Raw genomic sequence first — 20,679 nt, forward strand, 5'->3', positions numbered from 1 at the left:
CCCTGCCCTAATCCTGATCGTCTTCCTGCCCTAATCCTGAACGTTTCCCTGCCCTAATCCTGATCGTCTCACTGCCCTAATCCTGATCGTCTCACTGCCCTAATCCAGATCGTCTCCCTGCCCTAATCCAGATCGTCTCCCTGCCCTAATCCTGATCGTCTCACTGCTCTAATCCAGATCGTCTCCCTTCCCTAATCCTGATCGTTTCCCTGCCCTAATCCTGATCATCTCACTGCCCTAATCCAGATCGTCTCCCTGCTCTAATCCAGATCGTCTCCCTGCCCTAATCCTGATCGTCTCACTGCTCTAATCCAGATCGTCTCCATGCCCTAATCCAGATCGTCTCCCTGCTTTAATCCTGATCGTCTCCCTGCCCTAATCCTGCCCGTCTCACTGCTCTCATCCTGATCGTCTGCCTGCCCTAATCCTGATCGTCTCGCTGCCCTAATCCTTCCCGTCTCACTGCCTAATCCTGATCGTCTCCATGCCCTAATCCTGATCGTCTCGCTGCCCTAATACTGCCTGTCTCACTGCCCTAATCCAGATCGTCTCCCTGCCCTAATCCTGATCGTCTCCCTGCCCTAATCCTGATCGTCTCCCTACCCTAATCCTGCCCCTGTCACTGCCCTAATCCTGATCGTCTCCCTGCCCTAATCCTGATCGTCTCACTGCCCTAATCCAGATCGTCTAACTGCACGAATCCTGATCGTCTCATTATCCTAATCTTGATTGTCTGACTGCCCTAATCCTGATCGTCTCGCTGCTCTAGTCCTGATCGTCTCCCTGTTCTAATCCTGACCGTCTCACTGCCCTAATCCTGATCATCTCCCTGCCCTAATCCTGCCCGTCTCACTGCCCTAATCCTGATCGTCTCCCTGCCGTAATCCTGATCGTCTCAGTGCCCTAATCCTAATCGTCTCCCTGCCCTAATCCTGCACGTTTCACTGCCCTAATCCCGATCGTCTCAGTGCCCTAATCTTAATCGTCTCCCTACCCTAATCCTGACCGTCTCCCTGCCCTAATCCTGACCGTCTCCCTGCCCTAATCCTGACTGTCTCACTGCCCTAATCCTGACCGTCTCCCTGCCCTAATCCTGACTGTCTCACTGCCCTAATCCTGACCGTCTCCCTGCCCTAATCCTGACTGTCTCACTGCCCTAATCCTGACCGTCTCCCTGCCCTAATCCTGACTGTCTCACTGCCCTAATCCTGACCGTCTCCCTGCTATCACCATTACTCCCCCTCCCACCTTATTCTACCTATCGCATTCCCAGCTCCCTTCCTCCCAGCCCATTTATCTCTCAGCCCCCTTGGCCCACAAGCCTCATTCCTGATGAACGGCTTGTCCCTGATGCTGCCTGACCGGCTGTGCTTTTGCAGCACCACATTCTCGATTCTGTTCTCCAGTATCTGCAGTCCTCACTTTCTCCTCAAATTACAAACAAATCAACATCCAGTTTGGGAGCAGGGTAGGCCCCTGCTGCTCCGCCTTTCAGTGAGACTGATCTGATTATAACCTCAACTCTGCGTTCCAGCCTACCTACCTGTGATAATCAACAATTTATCTACCCCTGCCTTACAAGTATTCAACAACCCCATCTTCTCCGCTTTCTGACAAAGTGATTTCCAAAGACCCACGGCCTGATGAGAGAAGGAATTCCCCCTCATAAATGGGAAGGATTTTTATGCAGTGAGTTGTGGTCTGAAGTGTGCTCGCTGAAGGCGTGGTGGAAACTCTCCAAAGGACGTTGAATAGATTTGAAAAGGAGAAATTTGAAAGAGTGCGGGGAAAGCTGAATTGATTGAATAGCTACCACAGGCATGATGAGCCGATCATCACTGTATCATTGCATGTTACCTGAGGACATACACCATCTTAGTGGGGACCACTGGAAGGATACACTGCCCAATGCTCCTCTGTTGTAACATCAGACCATAATGGTAGCCCTGACACTAATCTACCTGTAAATCCAATATTTGTGCAAAATAAACAGCTGGAATACATGTCTGTTGGATTCTTCAATACCATGATGTCCACTCCCAGTTTCTTGTTATAAGGAATTCCGTAAGCATTGCTACCTTGGGTAAAATGTTGTGTTTGAGGCAAATTCATACCAGTAGATGGAATCACAATGGAGCCCCACCCTGGCTTGACCTGATAGTTCTCAACCATCTTGGCCTCTGCTGGCTGGGTTTGCCCATTGCAGGCGGCTGTTGAATATAAGGGAGCTTTCTGGTGCATTAACCTCTCCAAGAACACTTACAAGTGCAATTACTACACTTTTAAAAATTCTATCATGGGATGTGGGGCTGGGGGAGGGGCGGAGCTTGTCGGTTCAGGAGGGAGAGGTGGTCATTAACGAAGTCAGCATTTGTTCAGAACACACAGAATAGATATAATCCAAGGAGAAATAAAAATTTTAAGGGGAGGATTCACACTCAGTTAATTTTAAAAGTTAAAGATAGCATCAACCTTCAGAAAAAGCATATAATTGTGGAGAGACAGGTGGTAGGGGCAGGATTGGATAGAATGTGGAAAAAAAGCAAAATGAAGACTAGGAAATTAATAAAGGAGGCAAAGGTCAAAGGAAAAGAGCGAGCTAGCTAAAACTATAAAAAACAGATGGCATGAGATTCTATAAATATTTAAAAAGAAAGTTAACAAAGTGAACACTAGTCCTGCAGAAGGTGGGTCTGGAGGATTAGTAATGGAAAATAAAATCCGAGATGGCAGATGAATTGACCAGATCCGTTAGTCTTCACTGTAGAAGGTAGAAGTAACATATCAGGAATATCTGTAATTTAGGAGGTGGAAGGAGGGGAGGAACTCAAAGAGATTACGATTAGCAGGGAAGTGTTACTGAGTAAATTGTTGGAGCTGCACGTGGGCATGTTCCTGAGTCTTCATCCTGGGGTCGGAAAAGAAGTGGCTCATGCAATGTTGGGATACTTTGGTTTGAATTATCCAAAGTTCTGTAGATCTGGTGAAAGGTTCTGAGGTAAGGTCACAGCTCAAAAGGTTAACTGTTTCTACCTCCACACCTGACGAGTATTTCCAGCAGTTTGTGCTGAAATGTCAGGATTGCTGCTTTTCGGATAGCCTCACTGGTTGTTGGTTACCAGCAGTAAAGGCTGGTTAGCGCTATTCTCAGTCGTTCAAAGGAAGGAAAGCCAAGCTGCTCCCTCCCACACTCTGTACCCAGATAACATGCCATTTCTGCCTTACATGACAGATTTCTCTCATGTTGAGCTGCGGATCCTCGCACACTTCACCTCAGATCCAGAACTCCTCCAACTTTTCCAGGAACCTGAACCACCAGACGTGTTCTCCACTCTTGCTTGTCAATGGTAAGTGTGTGATGGCCAATACTTTCCACTTTGAACAATTATAAATGCTCTCATTGGCACGGGTAGTGATAATGTCACAGGACGTGTAGATGCAAGCTATTTTCCTGAGGATCTGTTTCAAATCCCACTGTTAATTAATTATTTTGGATTGGAAAATAAGTCTCAGTAAGTTGTAGAAATATACCAGGTCCGCTAAAGACCTTTTTGGGAGCAAACTCCTTACCCATCCTGGCAAACATGTGACTCCAGTCTCACAACAATGTGGTTTTTCTTTTAATTGCCCTCTGAACTGGTCTCAGTTAAAATCAAGGGCATTTAGAGAAGGGCAATGAATGCAGATTTTACCAATGCTGCTCCCCCTCCTCTGAACAATACTGATAAACATGCCCCACATTCGGCACAGTCAGGCAGTTACTGGCAAAGGTTAGTTAGCAGAGACCAGCTCTATGCCAGTCCCTTCTGCTGCTACTTGCTACTTAGGTGGTATCAGCGAGGGCTCAGTTACTCAGGTCAGTGCCAAACTGAAATGCCAGCTGAGATTGTGTGCTCAGAGTCACTGGGGAAGTGGGTTTGAGTACACAGCTTTCAGATGAGGAGACTCACTGACCCAGAAGATAAAATAGAGTATCGTAGAAATGTTACGGTGCAGAAGGAGGCCATTTGGCCCATTGTGCATGCACTGGCTCATCAAATGAGCACTGTTACCTTGTGCTAATCTTCCGCTTTTCCCTAATACCCTTGCACATTATTTCAGTCCAAATGGCCATCCAATGTCTCTCTTGAATGCCTCAACTGAACCTCCCTCCACCAGGTTTCCAGGCAGCACATTCCACACCCTAACTACTCGCAGAGTGAAAACATTTTTTTCAACTGACTGCTTTTGCAAATCCCTTTCCATCCCTGCCCTTTTGTTCTTGGTCCTTTTATAAGATTTTCCTGAACTACTCCACCCAGCTCACTCATGATGTTGAAAATCTCTATTATCGTTTCCTCTCGGCCTTCCTCTCTCCACGGCAAACAGTCCCAACCCAGGGTGAGAGGGGAGAGATATAAAAGGACCTAAGGGACAACATTTTCACGCAGAGGGTGGTACGTGTATGGAATGAGCTGCCAGAGGAAGTGGTGGAGGCTGGTACAGTTGCAACATTTAAGAGGCATTTGGATGGGGATATGAATAGGAAGGGTTTGGAGGGATATGGGTGGGTGCTGGCAAGTGGGACTAGATTGGGTTGGGTTATCTGGTCGGCGTGGACGGGTTGGACCGAAGGGTCTGTTTCTACATCTCTATGACTTTATGATTCTCCATTCCATCCCCATAACTGAAGCTTTCCATTCCTGGAACCATTCCTGACAAACCATTTTTGCACTCTCTCCAACGAATTCACATCTTTCCTGTAATGTGGTTCCCATAACTGTACACAACCCTCCAGCTGAAGCCTGAACAGTGTCTTATACAATCCATAGCTGGCACTCACCTGTCTGCTGCAGCTCATTTCACTTCATGGCCCTCAATACTGGCACTAACCAACAAGTTCCATCCTCTCCTGACAATATAAAGTCGAGTGATTATTGGGGACGTGTGGAAATCCTTCAACCAGAGAAAGATGAATTCTGGATCTGGTGGTTTGTATATATCTAACTAATGATATTAAGCGATATGGAGAGCCTGGTTGAGGGATGGTCTCCTAGACATGGTCTAATCTAACATGAGGTGGTGTATTGAGTCGAGTGGAAGGGTCACTATTAAAACAAAATCTTCAGTCTTGGCTGATATTGAGCATTCTGAGTGCTGAAGACCCCCCCCGACCTGGGTGATACAAAACATTCATCACACATCCTGGGGTATGGAATCACTGACTGGGCCAGCATTTGATGTTCATTCCTATTTACCCTTGAGATTCTAAGTTGCCTTCTTACGTTCTTGGGGTGTAGGAACACTCACAAATCTGTTAGGGAGGGATCTCCAGGATATTGACCCAGCAACACTCAAGGACCAGCAATACATTTCCAAATCCAGATGGTGAGGAGCTTGCGGTGATTGATGTTCCCAGCATCTGCTGCCCTTGTCCTCCAAATGGAAGTGGTTGTGGGTTTGGAAGGTGCTGTCGAAGGACCTTCAGTGAGTTACTGCAACACAACCTGTCGATATATCTTGAGTGGTTAGGATCTAGAATGCACTGCCTTACAGTGGGGGTGGAGGCAGATTCAGGAATAACTTCCCAAAGGGAATTGGATACTTGCGTGAAACAAAATGATTAACAGTGCGCTGGGGAAAGTGCAGGGAACTTTGGGACTAATTGGATCTTTCTGCCAAAGTGCTAGCACAGGCAGTATGGGTAAAATGGCCTCTTTCTGTGTAGCACCGCGCTGTGATACTGTGGTGTTGAAGTTCCAGGCTGTGCTGTGAGCACAGTGTACAGTTTCTGATCAACCAATAGAAAGAATCACCAAGGACTTCACAGCAATTAGAAAGATACAGTGTGGGTTTGCTTGATGTCACAAAGGCTTGTCGAGTGAGGAAGAGAGTGTTGAGAGGTTGGGATTTTCTTCACTAAAACTATGTTGACTTAGAAGAAATATTTGAGTGGCTGAAAGGGTTGTGGTAACTTGGGAAGGACAGCAGTGATAACTGGCTACAGGACTCTGTAGAAGTTCTCCTCATCTCCCCACAGTCAGTCAGAACTTGCTGACATGCAGTGTCAAGGATTATTTTCAGCATTCCTACACTTGTTTTGCCAGGGATTCCTTCAGCTTACCACCAAAGTTCTGATGGGAATCTGTGGGAGATTTCCCCCTCACCAAGGAATTTCAGTCTCATGTGTCCCGCCCACCTGGACTATTATAGCTACAGCAACATCGAGGAGTTCAATGCCAATCCACTTGGTTGGCAGCTCTACCACAGCATTCGAAATCCACCCACTCCACCAACGATGCCATGTGTCGACATTAAGGCAACAAAACAACCAGCCATCAGCCTGCTGATCGGCAAAGCAGCAAGATCGTTGGGTCACCATCATCTGCAACTTTCTGTCCAAGCCCTACCCTGTCTTATTTATCTCCTCTTAACTTGGAACTATTTTCTGGTCTTGCTCAGAGAGGAGATGTTGATGGTGACTGTGAGAAACACAATTGTTTGTCTCTTAGCCAGAAGTGGGAAGGATTCCTTCCACTGCATTAATATCCAGTACTACATGCTAAGGGACTCCCTAAGGCTTTCTAAAGCCTTTCACTCAGAGGGCACTGAAGGGTTGGTAAATTATAGGGTGCCTTGGATTGGAAGCTTGTCATTGAATGCACGTTGGAAATAGCATGCGCATTGCAATTGGTTTGAGGCTGGTAAGAGTGCAGTAAGCTTCATAGAAAAAGGCTGAATTCTTTTGTTTTTTTCTGTAATGTCCAATTTGTAAAGTTTTGGAATGTGCAATGAATAAAGCACCATTTTTTTTTCAAATGGGAAAAGATATGTTGTGGGGTTAGGAGGAATAAAGGGAATTAGATAATCGCCTGATGGCATTAGAGAGTAATGTTAAAAGAAAGTCATGGGGATTGAATGAAAGTGTCAGATTAGAAATGCGAGCTGAGAAACAGCAGCGTATACTAATGGCTCAGTTCTGTAGCAGAGGATTCTCAGCTGCTTTCAGAATTTATTGTGAGAGGTCGCATTAAATCAAATCAAATCAATTGCAATGGTTAAAGTCTTCTGTTTATGCTAATCATAAGAAATAATCTCCCTGTTCTCCCAAATCCATTAAAAATGCGATCCCAGCCTGTAACTTTTCTGTAATAATCTAAAGCTGGCTGGTAGAAACACTAACCTGAGCTGACCTTTAAAGGGTTGTTCTGTAATTCAGTGAATTGAGGGGGAGCTGCACTGTCGCAGGTGCTGTCTGTCAATTGAAACAATAAACCAATGTCCCTTTGGATGTAGTGGGTTCCATATCACTATTTTATGAAGAACATGAGAATTCTATCTGTTGCCCTGGTCAATACATACTCACTGAACAACATATCTAATACAGATTTACCCGGTCATTATCAGACAACTGTTTGCAAGATCCTGTTGAGCATTGACGTGATTTCTGTGCTTACCTGCTACTCTGCAAATATACTTCATTGGCTGTGAACTCTTTGGGATGTCCTGAAGTTGTGAGAGGTGCTACATAACTGCAAGCTTTTTTTATCCCCCTGGGTAGCAAAACACCTGCAAAATATTAGCAAACCCTGCCCCCATCCCCAATCAGGGGGTTGTAGGAATGATATTACTGAGGGCTGATCCAGGAGATACATTGCACCACATGTAGCTGGGTGCTTATTTATGAAGGCCTCAAGCCTGCTCAGCCACTCAATACGATCTGATTGTAACCTCAAATCCATGTTCCCACCCTAACCTTTCACCCTGTTGCTCAACAAGAATCTATCTACTTCTGCCTTAAAAATATTCAGTGACTTTGCTTCACCACCTTTTCAGGCAGAGAATTTCAAAGACACTGAAGTTTCTGAGGAGCTAAGAAAATTGTCTCATCTCTCCCTTAAATGGGCAACTCCTGAGTTTTAAACAACAAACCCCTAGTCTTAGTGAAAACAACAAATGCTGGCCATCACAGCTTCAGCTCTGATGAAAAGTAATCTAGCCTCGAAACATTAGCTTGTTCTGTCTCTGTGCACAATGTCTGACCCACTGTGATCTCCAGCATTTGTTGTTTTCAGTACAGATTCCAGCATCTGCAGTAATTTGCTCCAAACCCCTAGTCTTAGATTCTCCTACAAGAGGAAACATTGTCTCTACATCCACTCAGTCAAGACCCCTCAGAATCTTACATGATTTGTTTTTCCTAACTTCTCCAGTGCCCCACGTTCTTTTCACAACATGGAAACCAGATTATGCACAGTGCTTCAAATACTGTGAAACAAAGGTTTGTTACAGGTTTAATTATCCTGAGCCGGAGGTTAGGGGCTGTTCCATTGCTGCATGACATTAACTCCATTCAAGACCCATAAGCGGTTGAGTGGCACTAAAATTGTGAATATTATTATCCTCAGATGGCCACATGTAAGAGAGGATTCCCCTGGGATAAATTGCAGACAAAGTAGAAAGAAGCCTAAAAGGCTGTCAAGATAATGATGCTATCGTAAATGGCACAATTGCACTGCATAAGCAGTCGGTGATCACACGTACCTCTGCCTATGATGAGCTGTGGAGAAATTGTGTCAGCATTTTCAGGACGTGAGAACCTATTGCCCAGACCAACAATTTCTGGGTTGCTAAGTAACCATAAACGAATCGGTAGCCTTGCCAGCATGATACCTGAGGTCAGTGAGCAACAAGAGGAAAAGCTTAAGAGATAATACAAAGAAGGCTTGCATTTATCTAACACCTTCAGGCTCTCCTCAAGTACTTTACAGCTAATGAAATACTTTTTAAAGGTGTTGTTGTAAAGTAGGAAATGCAGCAGTCAACTTGTGCTCTTCCAGCACCAAGTACTTCAGAGATTAGATTACCTACAGTGTGGAAAAAGGCCCTTCGGCCCAATAAGTCCACACTGACCCTCCGAAGAGAAACCCACCCAGACCCATTCCCCTACATTCACGCCTGACTAATGCACCTAACACTATGTGCAATTTAGCATGGCCAATTCACCTGACCTGCACATCTTTGTGACTGTGGGAGGAAACCGGAGCACCCAGAGGAAACCCACGTAGACACGGGCAGAATGTGCAAACTCCACACAGACAGTTGCCCAAGGTTGGAATTGAACCTGGGTCCCTGGCTCTGTGAGGCAGCAGTGCTAACAACTGAGCCACCGTACCACCCCCATTTTAGCGCAGAAGTCTGGGGCAGTGCAGAGAGAGTGCTGCATGGTCATAGGTGCCAACTTTCACAGCAGATGCTAAACAAAGGCTCTATCAGCTCTTTGATGTGCACACAAAATCTCTTTACACTATATCTTTCTTTATTCTCATTTGTTTTAAATGATTCAAAATGGTGTCATACAGCAACAAATAAAAGCGTATCACTGTAATTTATTATATTCTTTCTGTAAAATACGCATGACAAAATCAAAACCAAATAAGTCATGGCAGCATCTCAAAGGAAAGTGAATGATTTTCGTTGGCTTCTCGACCAATATTTGTTCCCATATCAACATCAGTAAGAAGAATTTGACAATCTGCTTAGCTGTTTGTCGGATCTTCCTGTGCATAAGTATCTCTGGTGCATCACTCAGGAGACAGGTTTTTATTCCTCTGTCTGAATCCCCTTGAGCATAAATACTTCAGGTCATTTGGCCTTCACTTTTTTTTGTTTCTACCTTAGACTTTTTATGTGACCCACAAATTTGTAGCATGAAACTTTCACGAATCAGGTGTTCAGACAAATGTAGGCACAAAGTATCAGCAGGAAAACAGAGTCAATAAAAGACGCTGATCATTTTAACAGCTTTTTCTTAAAATAAAGGAGCTAATCCAAAACAAGGATTGGCCAGTGTAAAAAAAATCATGAAAACTATTAACAAATAAGCTTTGACAACAAATTGAATAAGAAGTGCTGACGAAACTCAGTAGGTTTGGCAGCATTTGGAGAGACAGAGAGAGAGTTAACTTTTTGCCTGCATTATGACTTTTCTTCAGAAAAGTTTTGACAGCTGGGTTAAAGCAGACAGTTAGATGTATGAAATGCCACATTAAGGGAGTTCAGGGTAAAAGAACATGCATTACGGTCGTCTCCCCAAGCAGATCATGAGCTAATCTGAAACAAAAACAGAAATTGTTGGAGAAACTCAGTGGGTCTGGCAGCTTTAATGGAGAAAGTGAGGACTGTAACCGCAAGAAATGCAAAACTTGCGCCCACACCTCCCCCCTTACTTCGCTCCAAGGCCCCAAGGTATACTTCCATATCCGCCACAAATTCACCTGCACCTCCACACACATCATGGAGGAGGGACTTGGGGGAGGGGCGTTGGAAATGCGATAGGTGGAAGGAGGTCAAGGTGAGGGTGATAGGTCGGAGTGGGGTGGGGGCGGAGAGGTCCACCCCACTCCGGCTTCTTCCTGACCTCTCCGCCCCCACCCCACTCCGGCCTATCACCCTCACCTTGACCTCCTTCCACCTATCGCATTTCCAACGCCCCTCCCCCAAGTCCCTCCTCCCTACCTTTTATCTTAGCCTGCTGGACACACTTTCCTCATTCCTGAAGAAGGGCTTATGCCCGAAACGTCGATTCCCCTGTTCCTTGGATGCTGCCTGACCTGCTGCGCTTTTCCAGCAACACATTTTCAGCTTTAATGGAGAGTCAACATTTAGGATCCAGTGACCCTTCTTCAGAACACACTGGACTGGAAATATTGATTGTGTTTTTCTCTCTCCATGTATGCTGCCAGACCTGCTGAGTTTCTCCAGCACTTTCCGTCTTCGTTTCAGATTTCCAGCTTCCACAATTCTTTGTTTTTGTTTTCTTTCTCATGAATGAGCAGCGCCTCTTAAAATATTTTCCGAGGAGTTCGTAAAAATGAGTCCCGGACTTGAAGTGGATATACAGTCAATTTTGTTTGTAGGATAAGCAAGAATTTCTCTTCATGTCTACCTCGACATTCTAACCAAATACACATTGTATCGTATCGCACCTTGGGAGAGAGGGTGACCAGAGTTAACAGGATCAATGACTTAGACATGAATGTACTGCCACCATCTTTCTGAATAACACAAAACTAAATGGGAAGGCAAGTGGTGAGTGTGCAGAGGGATGGTGACAGGTTAAGCAAGTGGGTAAAAGCTTGGAGGATGGAATATAATGTGGAAAAAGTAAGATTTTGCAGTTTGGTAGGATGGATACAGGAGCTGAATATTACTGTAGAGACTGTAGAGAGAGAGAAAACAAAGTGATTCGGGAGTCCTCATCCGTGAATCATAAAGTGATTCCTCAAGACTGGCTTGGTAACAGGTTGATTCAGGAATAGGGAATGCAAATTGAATGTTGGTCTTTACTTCAAAAGAAAGAGAGTATAAAAGTAGGGAGATTTTGCTCAAATTATTGACTGGGATGCTGTGAACAGTTTTGGCCGCCTTATCTAAGAAAGGGTACATTGGTGTAGGAGGCAGTCCAGGGAAGGTTCACAGGCAGATAACAGATACAGAGGGACTGCCTTATGAGGAGAGCTTGAGCAGGTTGGTCTTGTACTTGGTGGGACTTCAGAGGAATGAGAGGTGACCTTACTGAAACATATGAGATTCTTACGGGACTTGGAAGGGTAGTTGCAGAAAGATTGTTTCCTCTTGTGGGACCGTCGAGGACCAAAGGGTCATCATCTCAGAATAAGGGGTCGTATAATTAAGACAGAGATGAGGAAGAATTTCCCCCATCAGTGGCTGGTGAATCTGTGGAGTTCTTTCCTGCAGTGGGCTGTTGAGGCTGGAACTTAATTATATTCAAGACTGAGATGGACAGACTTTTAATCAGTAAGGGGAATTAAGGGTTATGGGGAAAGGGCAGGAAAGTAGATTATCAGCCATGGTGTTACTGAATAGTTCAGAGGACTGAATGGGCTGAACGGCCTGCTTCTGCTTCTCTGTCTGATGGGTTTTAGGATCAGTAATCCCAAGCTTGGGCTCTGGGGATATTAGGTCAACCTAGGTACTGGAAAAGACTATGACAGACCCTGTCAATCCATAAAGTCCTTCTTTCCAACATGTGGGGGGCTAGTGCCAGAATTGGGAGAGCTGTCTCACAGACTGGTCAAGCAGCAGCCTGACATATTCAAACTCACGGAATCGATCCTGACAGACAATGTCCAAGGCACCACCATCACCATCCCTGGATGGGTCCTGTCCCACCAGCAGGGCAGACCCAGCAGAGGTGGCAGCACAGTGGGATACAGTCAGGGAGGAGTTGCTCTGGGAGTCCTCAACATTGATTCTGGTTCCCATTAAGTCTCACGGGTGAGGAAACCTCCTGCTGATTACCACCCTCCCTCGGCTGATGAATCGGTACTCCTCCATGTTGAAGGAGGAAACATTGAGGGTGGGAAGGGCACAAAACGGACGCTGGGTGAGGGATTTCAATATCCGCTCACCAAGTGTGGCGTGGCAGCAGTACTGCAGATCGAGCTGGTCGGGTCCTAAAGGCCATAGCTGCTAGACTGGGAACCAACAAGAGAGAAAAACGTATTTGATCTAATCCTTACCAATTTGCATCTGTCCGCGATAGTATCGGTAAGACCGACCACCGCACAGTCCTTGTGGAGGTGAACTCTTGCCTTCATATTGAAAATAACCTCCATCATGTTTTTTTGGCACTATCACCATGCTAAATGCGTCAGACAGATCTAGCAACTCAAAACTGGGCATCCAGGAGGCATTGTGAGTCATGAGCAGCAGCAGAATTGTACTCCAGCATAATCTGTAACCTCATGGCCTGACGTATTCACCACACAACCATAACCGTCAAGCCAGGGATCAACCCTGGTTAAACAGAGAGTGAAAGAGGCATGCCAGGAGCAGCAGTAGGCATACCTGAAGATGAGGTGCCAACCTGGTGAAGCTACCAAACAGGACTACTTGCACACCAAACAGCGTAAGCAGCAAGTGATAGACAGAGCTAAGGGAGCCCACATCAATCCTACCACATCCAGTACTGAATGGCGGTGGATGATTAAACAACTCACAAATATCCTACTCCTCAGATGCTGCCTGACCTGCTGTGCTTTTCCAGCACTACACTCTCAAATTCTAATCTCCAGCATCTGCAGCCCTCACTTTCGTCTAACTCGCAAATATCCCCATCTCAATGATGAACAAGTCCAACAGAACAGTGCAAAAGGTAGACTGAAGCATTCACAGCAATCTAAAGCCAGAAATGCTGAGTGGATGTCCATCACGGCCTCCTCCAGCATCACAGATACAAGTTTTTAGCCAATTCAATTCATTCCACGTGACATCAAGTAACAGTTGAAAGCACTGGATACTAAAAAAGCCCTGACAATGTTCTGGTACTTCTGCTGGAGCCTTGTGCTCCAGAACCTGCCGCTCCCCTAGCCAAGCTGTGCCCGTGCAGTTACAACACTAGCATCTACCTGACAATGTGGAAAATTGCCCAAGTACATCCTGTACATAAAAAGCCATATCCTGTCTACCATCACAGAGCCAGACAAAAGTAGAATCAATGGGTATCAGGGGGCAAACTCCCTGTTGGTTAGAGCCAAAGCTGGTACGCAGGAAGATGGTTGTGGTAGTTGGAGGTCAGTCACCCCAGCTCCAGAACATCTCTGCAGGCGTTCCTCAGGGTAGTGCCCTAGGCCCAGCCATCTTCAGCTGCTTCATCAATGACCTGCCCTCCATCATAAGGTCAGAAGTGGAGATGTCCACTGGTGATTGTTCAACGTTCAGCATTGTTCTCGACTCCTCTGAGATACTGACACAGTCCATGTCCATAAGATCTGGACAATATCAGGATTTGGGCCAATAAGTGTGAAGTAACACTTGTACGACTCAAATGCCAGGCAATGACTATTGTTTAGATCAGAGTGGTGCTGGAAAAGCACAGCAGGCCAGGCAGCAGCCAAGGAGCAGGAAAATCGACGTTTTGGGCAAAAACCCTTCATCAGGAATAGCTATATTCCTGATGAAGGGCTTTTGCCCAAAACGTTGATTTTCCTGCTCCTCAGATGCTGCCTGACCTGCTGTGCTTTTCCAACACCACTCTGATCTAAACTCTGCTTTCCAGCATCTGCAGGCCTCACTTTGCCTAGGCAATGACTATTGCTAACTGAAGTGAATCCTACCATCACCTTTTGATATTCAGTAGCATTGTCATCACTGAATTGGCCACTATGAACATCCAGAAACAATGGACACACTATATAATTACTGTGACCCCAAGAACAGGCTAGAGGTTGGGAATTGTGTGGCAGTAATGTACCTCCTGACTCCCCCATATCCTGTCTACCATCGACAAGGCATAAATCAGGAGTTTGACGGAAAACTGCTATAACACTCAAGAAACTTGACACCATCCAGGACAAAGCAGCCCACTTGATTGGCACCACATCCACAAACATCCACACCCTGCACCGATGCTCAATAGCAGCAGTCTGTACTATCTACAAGGTGCACTGTAACTACTTGCCAAGGCTCCTTAGGCAGCATCTTCTAAACCCATGACCACTACCATCTAGAAGGACAAGGACAGCAGACATATGGGAACACCACTCCCTGCAAGTTCCCTTCAAGCTACTCTGCATCCTGGCTGGGAAATATATCGTCATTCCTTTAATTCTTTAGGCGAAAATCCTGGAATACCCTCCCTAAGGGCACTGTGAGACTACCTACAGCACATATAGCAGCGATTCAAGAAGGCAGCTCACCACCACATTTTCAAGGGGCTACTAAGGACGGGCAATAAATGCAGGCCCAGCCAGCGAGGCCCACATTGGTGAATGAATAAAATCGAATGAGGTAAAGTTTTCTTATTTTCAGTTGAAGTGTTTTGTCAAGTGAGGTTCACAGCACCTGGCCTGCCATGGCCTGGAGTAAGTTTGTTCCCATAGGTTTCTGATTTTCATCTCCTTCATGATGCAGTGCGCTCTCTGGTGTACTTCTTATGGAAGCCTGGTCCTGGCCCAGAGGAATGCACTACTGCTTCCAGCTTTGCTGACAGGGACCTGGAGGTGTTGGAAGGATGGGAGGGAGGTGGAGAGAAGGACTGATCTTCTCCCTTAACATCAGCCCACGCTCTGAAGGGTCAAAGTCCTGGAGTTCTATACCTCTTTGAGATAGAAAATTCCAAAGCTTCACCACCCTGCGAATCAAGAAATTGTGAACAAATTAATCTGAAATGGCCAACCCCGTATTCTAAGACTGTGATCCAAAGTTCTAGATTCTCCACCTAGAGGAAATGTTTTCTCAGTATCTACCCAGGCAAGCTGAGAAAGTGGGCTCCCAATGTGCTCTCATCTGTTACAGAGTCATAGAGCCATACAGCACGGGAACAGGCCCTTTGTTTCAACAGTGGCCTAACCAATGTCCTGTACAGCCACAACATGACCTCCCAACTCCTGTACTCAATACTCTGACCAATAAAAGAAAGCATACCAAACGCCTTCTTCACTATCCTATCTACCTGCGACTCCACTTTCCAGGAGCTATGAACCTGCACTCCAAGGTCTCTTTGTTCAGCAACACTCCCTAGGACCTTACCATTAAGTGTATAAGTCCTGCTAAGATTTGCTTTCCCAAAATGCAGCACCTCGCTTTTATCTGAATTAAATGGCACAACATCGTGGGCTGAAGGGCCTATTCTGTGCTGTACTGTCCTATGTTCTATGTTCTAAACCGATCTTAATTACTACATTTTTTAATTCACTCATGGGATGTGGGTGTCACAGTCTGGGCCAGCATCTACTGCTCATCTCTAGTTGCCCTTGAGAAGGTGTTGGTAGACTGCCTTCTTGAACAGCTGCGGTCTATGTGCTGTGGGTTGACCCACAATGCCACTATGATCGGCCTAGCTTATTACTGCAGTCACCCTCGGCAGGTGCGGTTGGGAGAGGGGTTTCTCACGAGCCACTGTAAGACTGAGGTGTGGGGGCACATACGTAAAGAACATAAGGGATAGCTAACAAGATTGTAAGCCTGATGGGGACAAGGTTAAAATCATCATGGGGGATGGGTCAGGTGCCTGTTGCTTTTTAAGAGTGGGCTAGCTGGAGATGCACAGATATGTACTTCTTAAAATCAGCCTTCTTAACTGTTGTCGGTTACTAGGACAAGCTCGATGCTTGGCTTTTCCAGTCAATTTGGGCCTCAGTTATTACAGTTTGTCTCAGTCAGTATTATAAGCCAAGATTAGTACTGCAATAGCCCTAAAGGCAGGCATGGCAGTGAGGGTGGGGTTGAGAAGTAATTGGTTGAAGAGCTGGTGCAGGCAGGATGATCTGAATTGCTTCCTTCTGCAGTAACACTTCTGTGATTTGTGTTGCCTCAAATATACAGTAGTCCTCATTCATTACAACTAAATTATATTTAACTGTTCCAAACCAGGTGTAGGTGAACCTTCCAGGACTTCTCCTAGGTAACGATCTAATAGTTATTTTACTCAATTTAGGCAAGGAGGACTTTTTAGCTGTCTGAGATCTGTATACTGACCAGCAACTGCAATGGGTTGCTGGCCAGGATCCTGAAGAAAATTTTAACCATTTCACCAAAATTTGGCTTTGTTTTGGGGGTTTTGCTGTGGGCTGACCTAGGGCTCCTCTGTTCAGGATATGTCCAGAGTGAGGCTGTGCAATTGCCACCACTCAAGTGACGTTCCCCCACCTCAGTCGGACTGACAAGGGTGTCCACATCCATCGGAATACCCTGTAACACATAAGCTCCATTCATTTTCCAATGACAAAGCCAGTTGTTGTGCCTGCTGAAGGTTCAGCTGGGCTTCAGCTAGTAGGTGTTTTTGTGTGGTTACATCATTAATCCCATATACCAACCGGTCTCTCAGCATCTCATTAAGGATTAAACCAAAGTCACATGTTTCTGCCCAGTCATCTTAACCTAGTCAAAAATCCAAATATGGATTCCCCTGGTTCTTGAACTGCCAAGTAAAAATGGTAGCATCTCAGAATTAGAGGAGGCTTGCGGCTGTAATATTCCTCCACTATGTCTTGAAAAGTTGTAATATCTGGTGCCTCAGGGAAAGTCAGGCTCCTAATAACAGAGAAAGGTGCAGCTCCACAGGCTGTCAGGAGAGTTACTTGTTGCTTTTCATCTGCCCCAATGTCCAGAGAAATGAATGCGTTCTTTCCACATACTGGGAGAAAGTGAGTATTGTAGGTGCTGGTACTCAGAGTGGAGAGTGTGGTGCTGGAAAAGCACAACAGGTCAGGCAGCATCCAAGGAGCAGGAGAATCAACGTTTCGGGCATAGGCCGTTCATCAGGAATGAGGCTTGTGGGTTGAAAGCGATAGGTGGATGAAAGTGATAAGTCAAAGGGGGGAGTGATGGACGTGTCTGGAGGGCTGTGCCAAACTAGGTTGGTCTAAATGTGGTCCTGAGTCCATGTGGAATCAGATGGTTCTGTAGGCAGGTACTGAGGAAGGAAATGTGGCTGTGGTAGCGAGTCTGCTTGAGGACGTGACTAAAGAACTTCAGGGCAGAGGAGAGGACTTGGGGGGGGTACAGTGAGAGAGGGACTCACTGAGATCTTTGTAGAGAGAGGTGGAGAACTTCTTCAAGGTAGGCAACCTTAGAAGAGGCTTCACAGTAAGGTTGAAATCAACAAGGAGAAAGTGAGGACTTCTGATACTGGAGATCAGAGTTGAGAGTGTGGTGCTGGAAAAGCACAGCAGGTCAGGCAGCATCCGAGGAGCAGGAAAATCAACGTTTTGGGCATAAGCCCTTCATCAGGAATGAGGCTTGTGGTTGGGCCTGAGAGATAAATGGGAGGAGGTTGGGATTGGGCGGAAGGTAGCTAGGAAAATGATAGGTGGATAAAGGTGAGGGAGAAGTTGATAGGTCAGAGGGGGGAGTGATGGATGGGTTTGCAGGGTAGTGCCAAACAGGGTTGGTCTAAATGTGGTCCAGAGTCCATGTGGAATCTGACAGGGTCCATCTCTCGGCAGCAGGGTCAAACAAGTCAAGTTTCCCAAACAAAGGCAAGATGGAAGAAATGCCTACCCTCGACTAAATGATGACTGTTGTGAGCACGTTTCTTCAGGAATATGCTTTACTCTCGTCGCCACTGAAATGACTCCATCTAAGCTGGTTTCCCATCACCAAGCTACCCTTTATTTACACATAAACAGTCCTTGACTTTAGTACTACCTTATTCAGAGTCAGCTGTCAGAGTGGCAGTATCTCTGACACTCCCCTTTTTAATATGTCAGCCAGGGCTCCCTGACTGGACCAGATTAACAGCCCCAATCAGGGAATTTATATTCTATGAGATTCAGCTGGCTAACCTCATTACAATCATACAGGATGCTGCTAAATTCTGATATTTTCTCCACAACTTGCTGGAAAGACCATACTGACATACACTTGAGGAGTTTCTTGAGTGGGTATAGAAGGGTGACTGTGACAAAATTTGGAATTTACATCTTCAGACAATGACTGAAAAGGTGGGTATCTGATGTTTGGGTGGAAATGATACCCGTACTAACATGCCTGTTTGGCATGCCATAGTCATGGGGACTCTAGCATGAGGCTCACACACACACACACACCATATATATACACACACACACACTCTCTCTCTCTCTCACACAGATGCAGAGACATACACAGATACACACACCAGCCATATCTGAAAACCACTAGCGAAGACGCAGCAAAAATCAGTCTGCTGCCAGTGTAATGACAGAGCAGCTGACCTTGGGACATCCGAAACACTTTACAACCACAGCAATGCTTCAGTGTCTGGAATACAAACAGCATGATGGTCAACCCACGCACACAGCAAGATCCTGCAAGCACCAACATTGGGGGAAACACTTTCAGAAAATAAAATTTGAGTGAACTTAAAAGAGACTTGAAAGCAGATTACAGATGTAAGCTCCTCAGAACATTACTTTGCTGAGACTACATCTTTTCAACTTGTCTTTTATTGTCCCAATACTGTATGGTACTCTCCAGCTACCTTGTTCTCTGCACCCTGGCACTGTGCTCAGGGAAGCTCAGTGCTGATTACTGTTGATTGTAATATATTAGTTTGATAGCCTGCAGTTTCTGCCTAATTGCCTGTGGGAGTTGGGGAGAAATTTCAGTTCTGTCTGTGAGGACCCTTACCATTAAACTGTTCCTATCCAACATGTACTAGCTGTAGCAAATCATAGAAGCAGAGAGTCACTTATGGTCCAGAAAGAGGCTATTTGGCCCATCGAGACATTGCCAGCTCTCCATGGAATGTCCAATCAGTCCCATTCTGGATTAGTGACGCTGGAAGAGCACAGCAGTTCAGGCAGCATCCAAGGAGCTTCGAAATCAACGTTTCGGGCAACATTCCTGATGAAGGGCTTTTGCCCGAAACGTCGGTTTCAAAGCTCCTTGAATGCTGCCTGAACTGCTGTGCTCTTCCAGCACCACTGATCCAGAATCTGGTTTCCAGCGTCTGCAGCCATTGTTTTTACCAATCAGTCCCATTCCCTCATTCTCTCCCTGTAGCTCTGCAAGGTTAATTCCATCAAACGTTCATCCAACTCCTTTCTGAAATTGGTGATCGTCTCCATTTCCTCCACTCTCACAGTCAGCCATGTTCCAGATAATTAACACTGTATAGAAATAGATTCTTTCTCACGTTCCCCCATGTTCAACCTCTTTAATCTTTTTCTCTCGTCCTTGTAGCAAAAGCTTTTTGTTTGTCTGCTGGATTAGCATTTGTCATTCTGAAGGATATAGTTTGGGTGGCAGGATTTCCCAATTCATCACGTGAAGAGTCAGCATGGAATGAATCATTGTTGATGTCCTACAGCCATTTAGCACCAACAGTAACTGACAGGGACAGGACATCAGCCCTTACTCAGGAGGAGGTTTTTTTTATTATTTCACAGGATTTGGATGTCGCTCACAGGATGTCAGTCCCTAGTTGCCCCAGAGTAAGTGGTAGTGAGCTGCCTTCTTTACTCCATGTTCTGCAGGTAGAAGTACAATGCTGTTAGGGAGGGAATTCCAGGATTTTGACCCAGCGACACTGACGGAATGGCAATATATTTCCAAGTCAGGATGGTGAGTGGCTTGAAAGGAAACTTGAAGGCGGTGGTGTTCCCATGATCTAGATGGTAGGGTTTGCAGGTTTTGAGGGTGCTGTCAAAGAAGGCTTGCCATATTGTTGCAGATGACATGTATTACTGCTACTGTTCGTCAGTGATGGAGGGAATGAGTGTTGAAGCTGGTGGGTATGGTGCCAATCAGCTGTGCTGCTTTGTGTCAAGCTTCTTGAGTGTTGTTGGAGCTGCACCCATCCAGGCAAGTACGCAACATTCCATCACATTCCTGAGATGTGCCTTGTAGATGGTGTACAGGCTTTGGGGAGGTCAGGAGGTGGGTTACTTGCTGCAGGAGTCCTAGCCTCTGACCCACCTTAAGAGAGCTATCCATGAGATGTTAAGGCATAGGAGCAGAAGGAGCCATTAAGTTAGCTCCACCATTCAATAAAATCACGGCCGATTTGATGATCCTCAACTCCACTTAACCTGCTTTTTTCCCCATACATAACCCTTAATCCCCTTTACTGATCACAAATCTTGTCAAATACACTTCATAACTTAGCCTCTATAGTATCCTGTGGTAAAACAAATTCCACAAATTGACCACACTCCGAGAAAAAAATCTTCTTATCTCTGTCTTAAACCA

At 45.7% G+C, this 20,679-nt stretch overlaps 1 protein-coding gene across 1 annotated transcript in view; it reads left to right on the forward strand.

Annotated features, from left to right (window-relative positions):
• The window catches only part of poln (polymerase (DNA directed) nu), a 319,906-nt gene that overhangs the window by 208,538 nt on the left and 90,689 nt on the right, over positions 1–20,679 (forward strand). The window contains exon 19 of the mRNA XM_043704174.1: positions 3,233–3,347. Coding sequence (XP_043560109.1) covers positions 3,233–3,347 — 115 coding nt within the window. The remainder of the gene's footprint in view (positions 1–3,232; positions 3,348–20,679) is intronic.

The sequence above is a fragment of the Chiloscyllium plagiosum genome, chromosome 2 (genome assembly GCF_004010195.1).
Source record: "Chiloscyllium plagiosum isolate BGI_BamShark_2017 chromosome 2, ASM401019v2, whole genome shotgun sequence".
NCBI lineage: Eukaryota > Metazoa > Chordata > Chondrichthyes > Orectolobiformes > Hemiscylliidae > Chiloscyllium > Chiloscyllium plagiosum.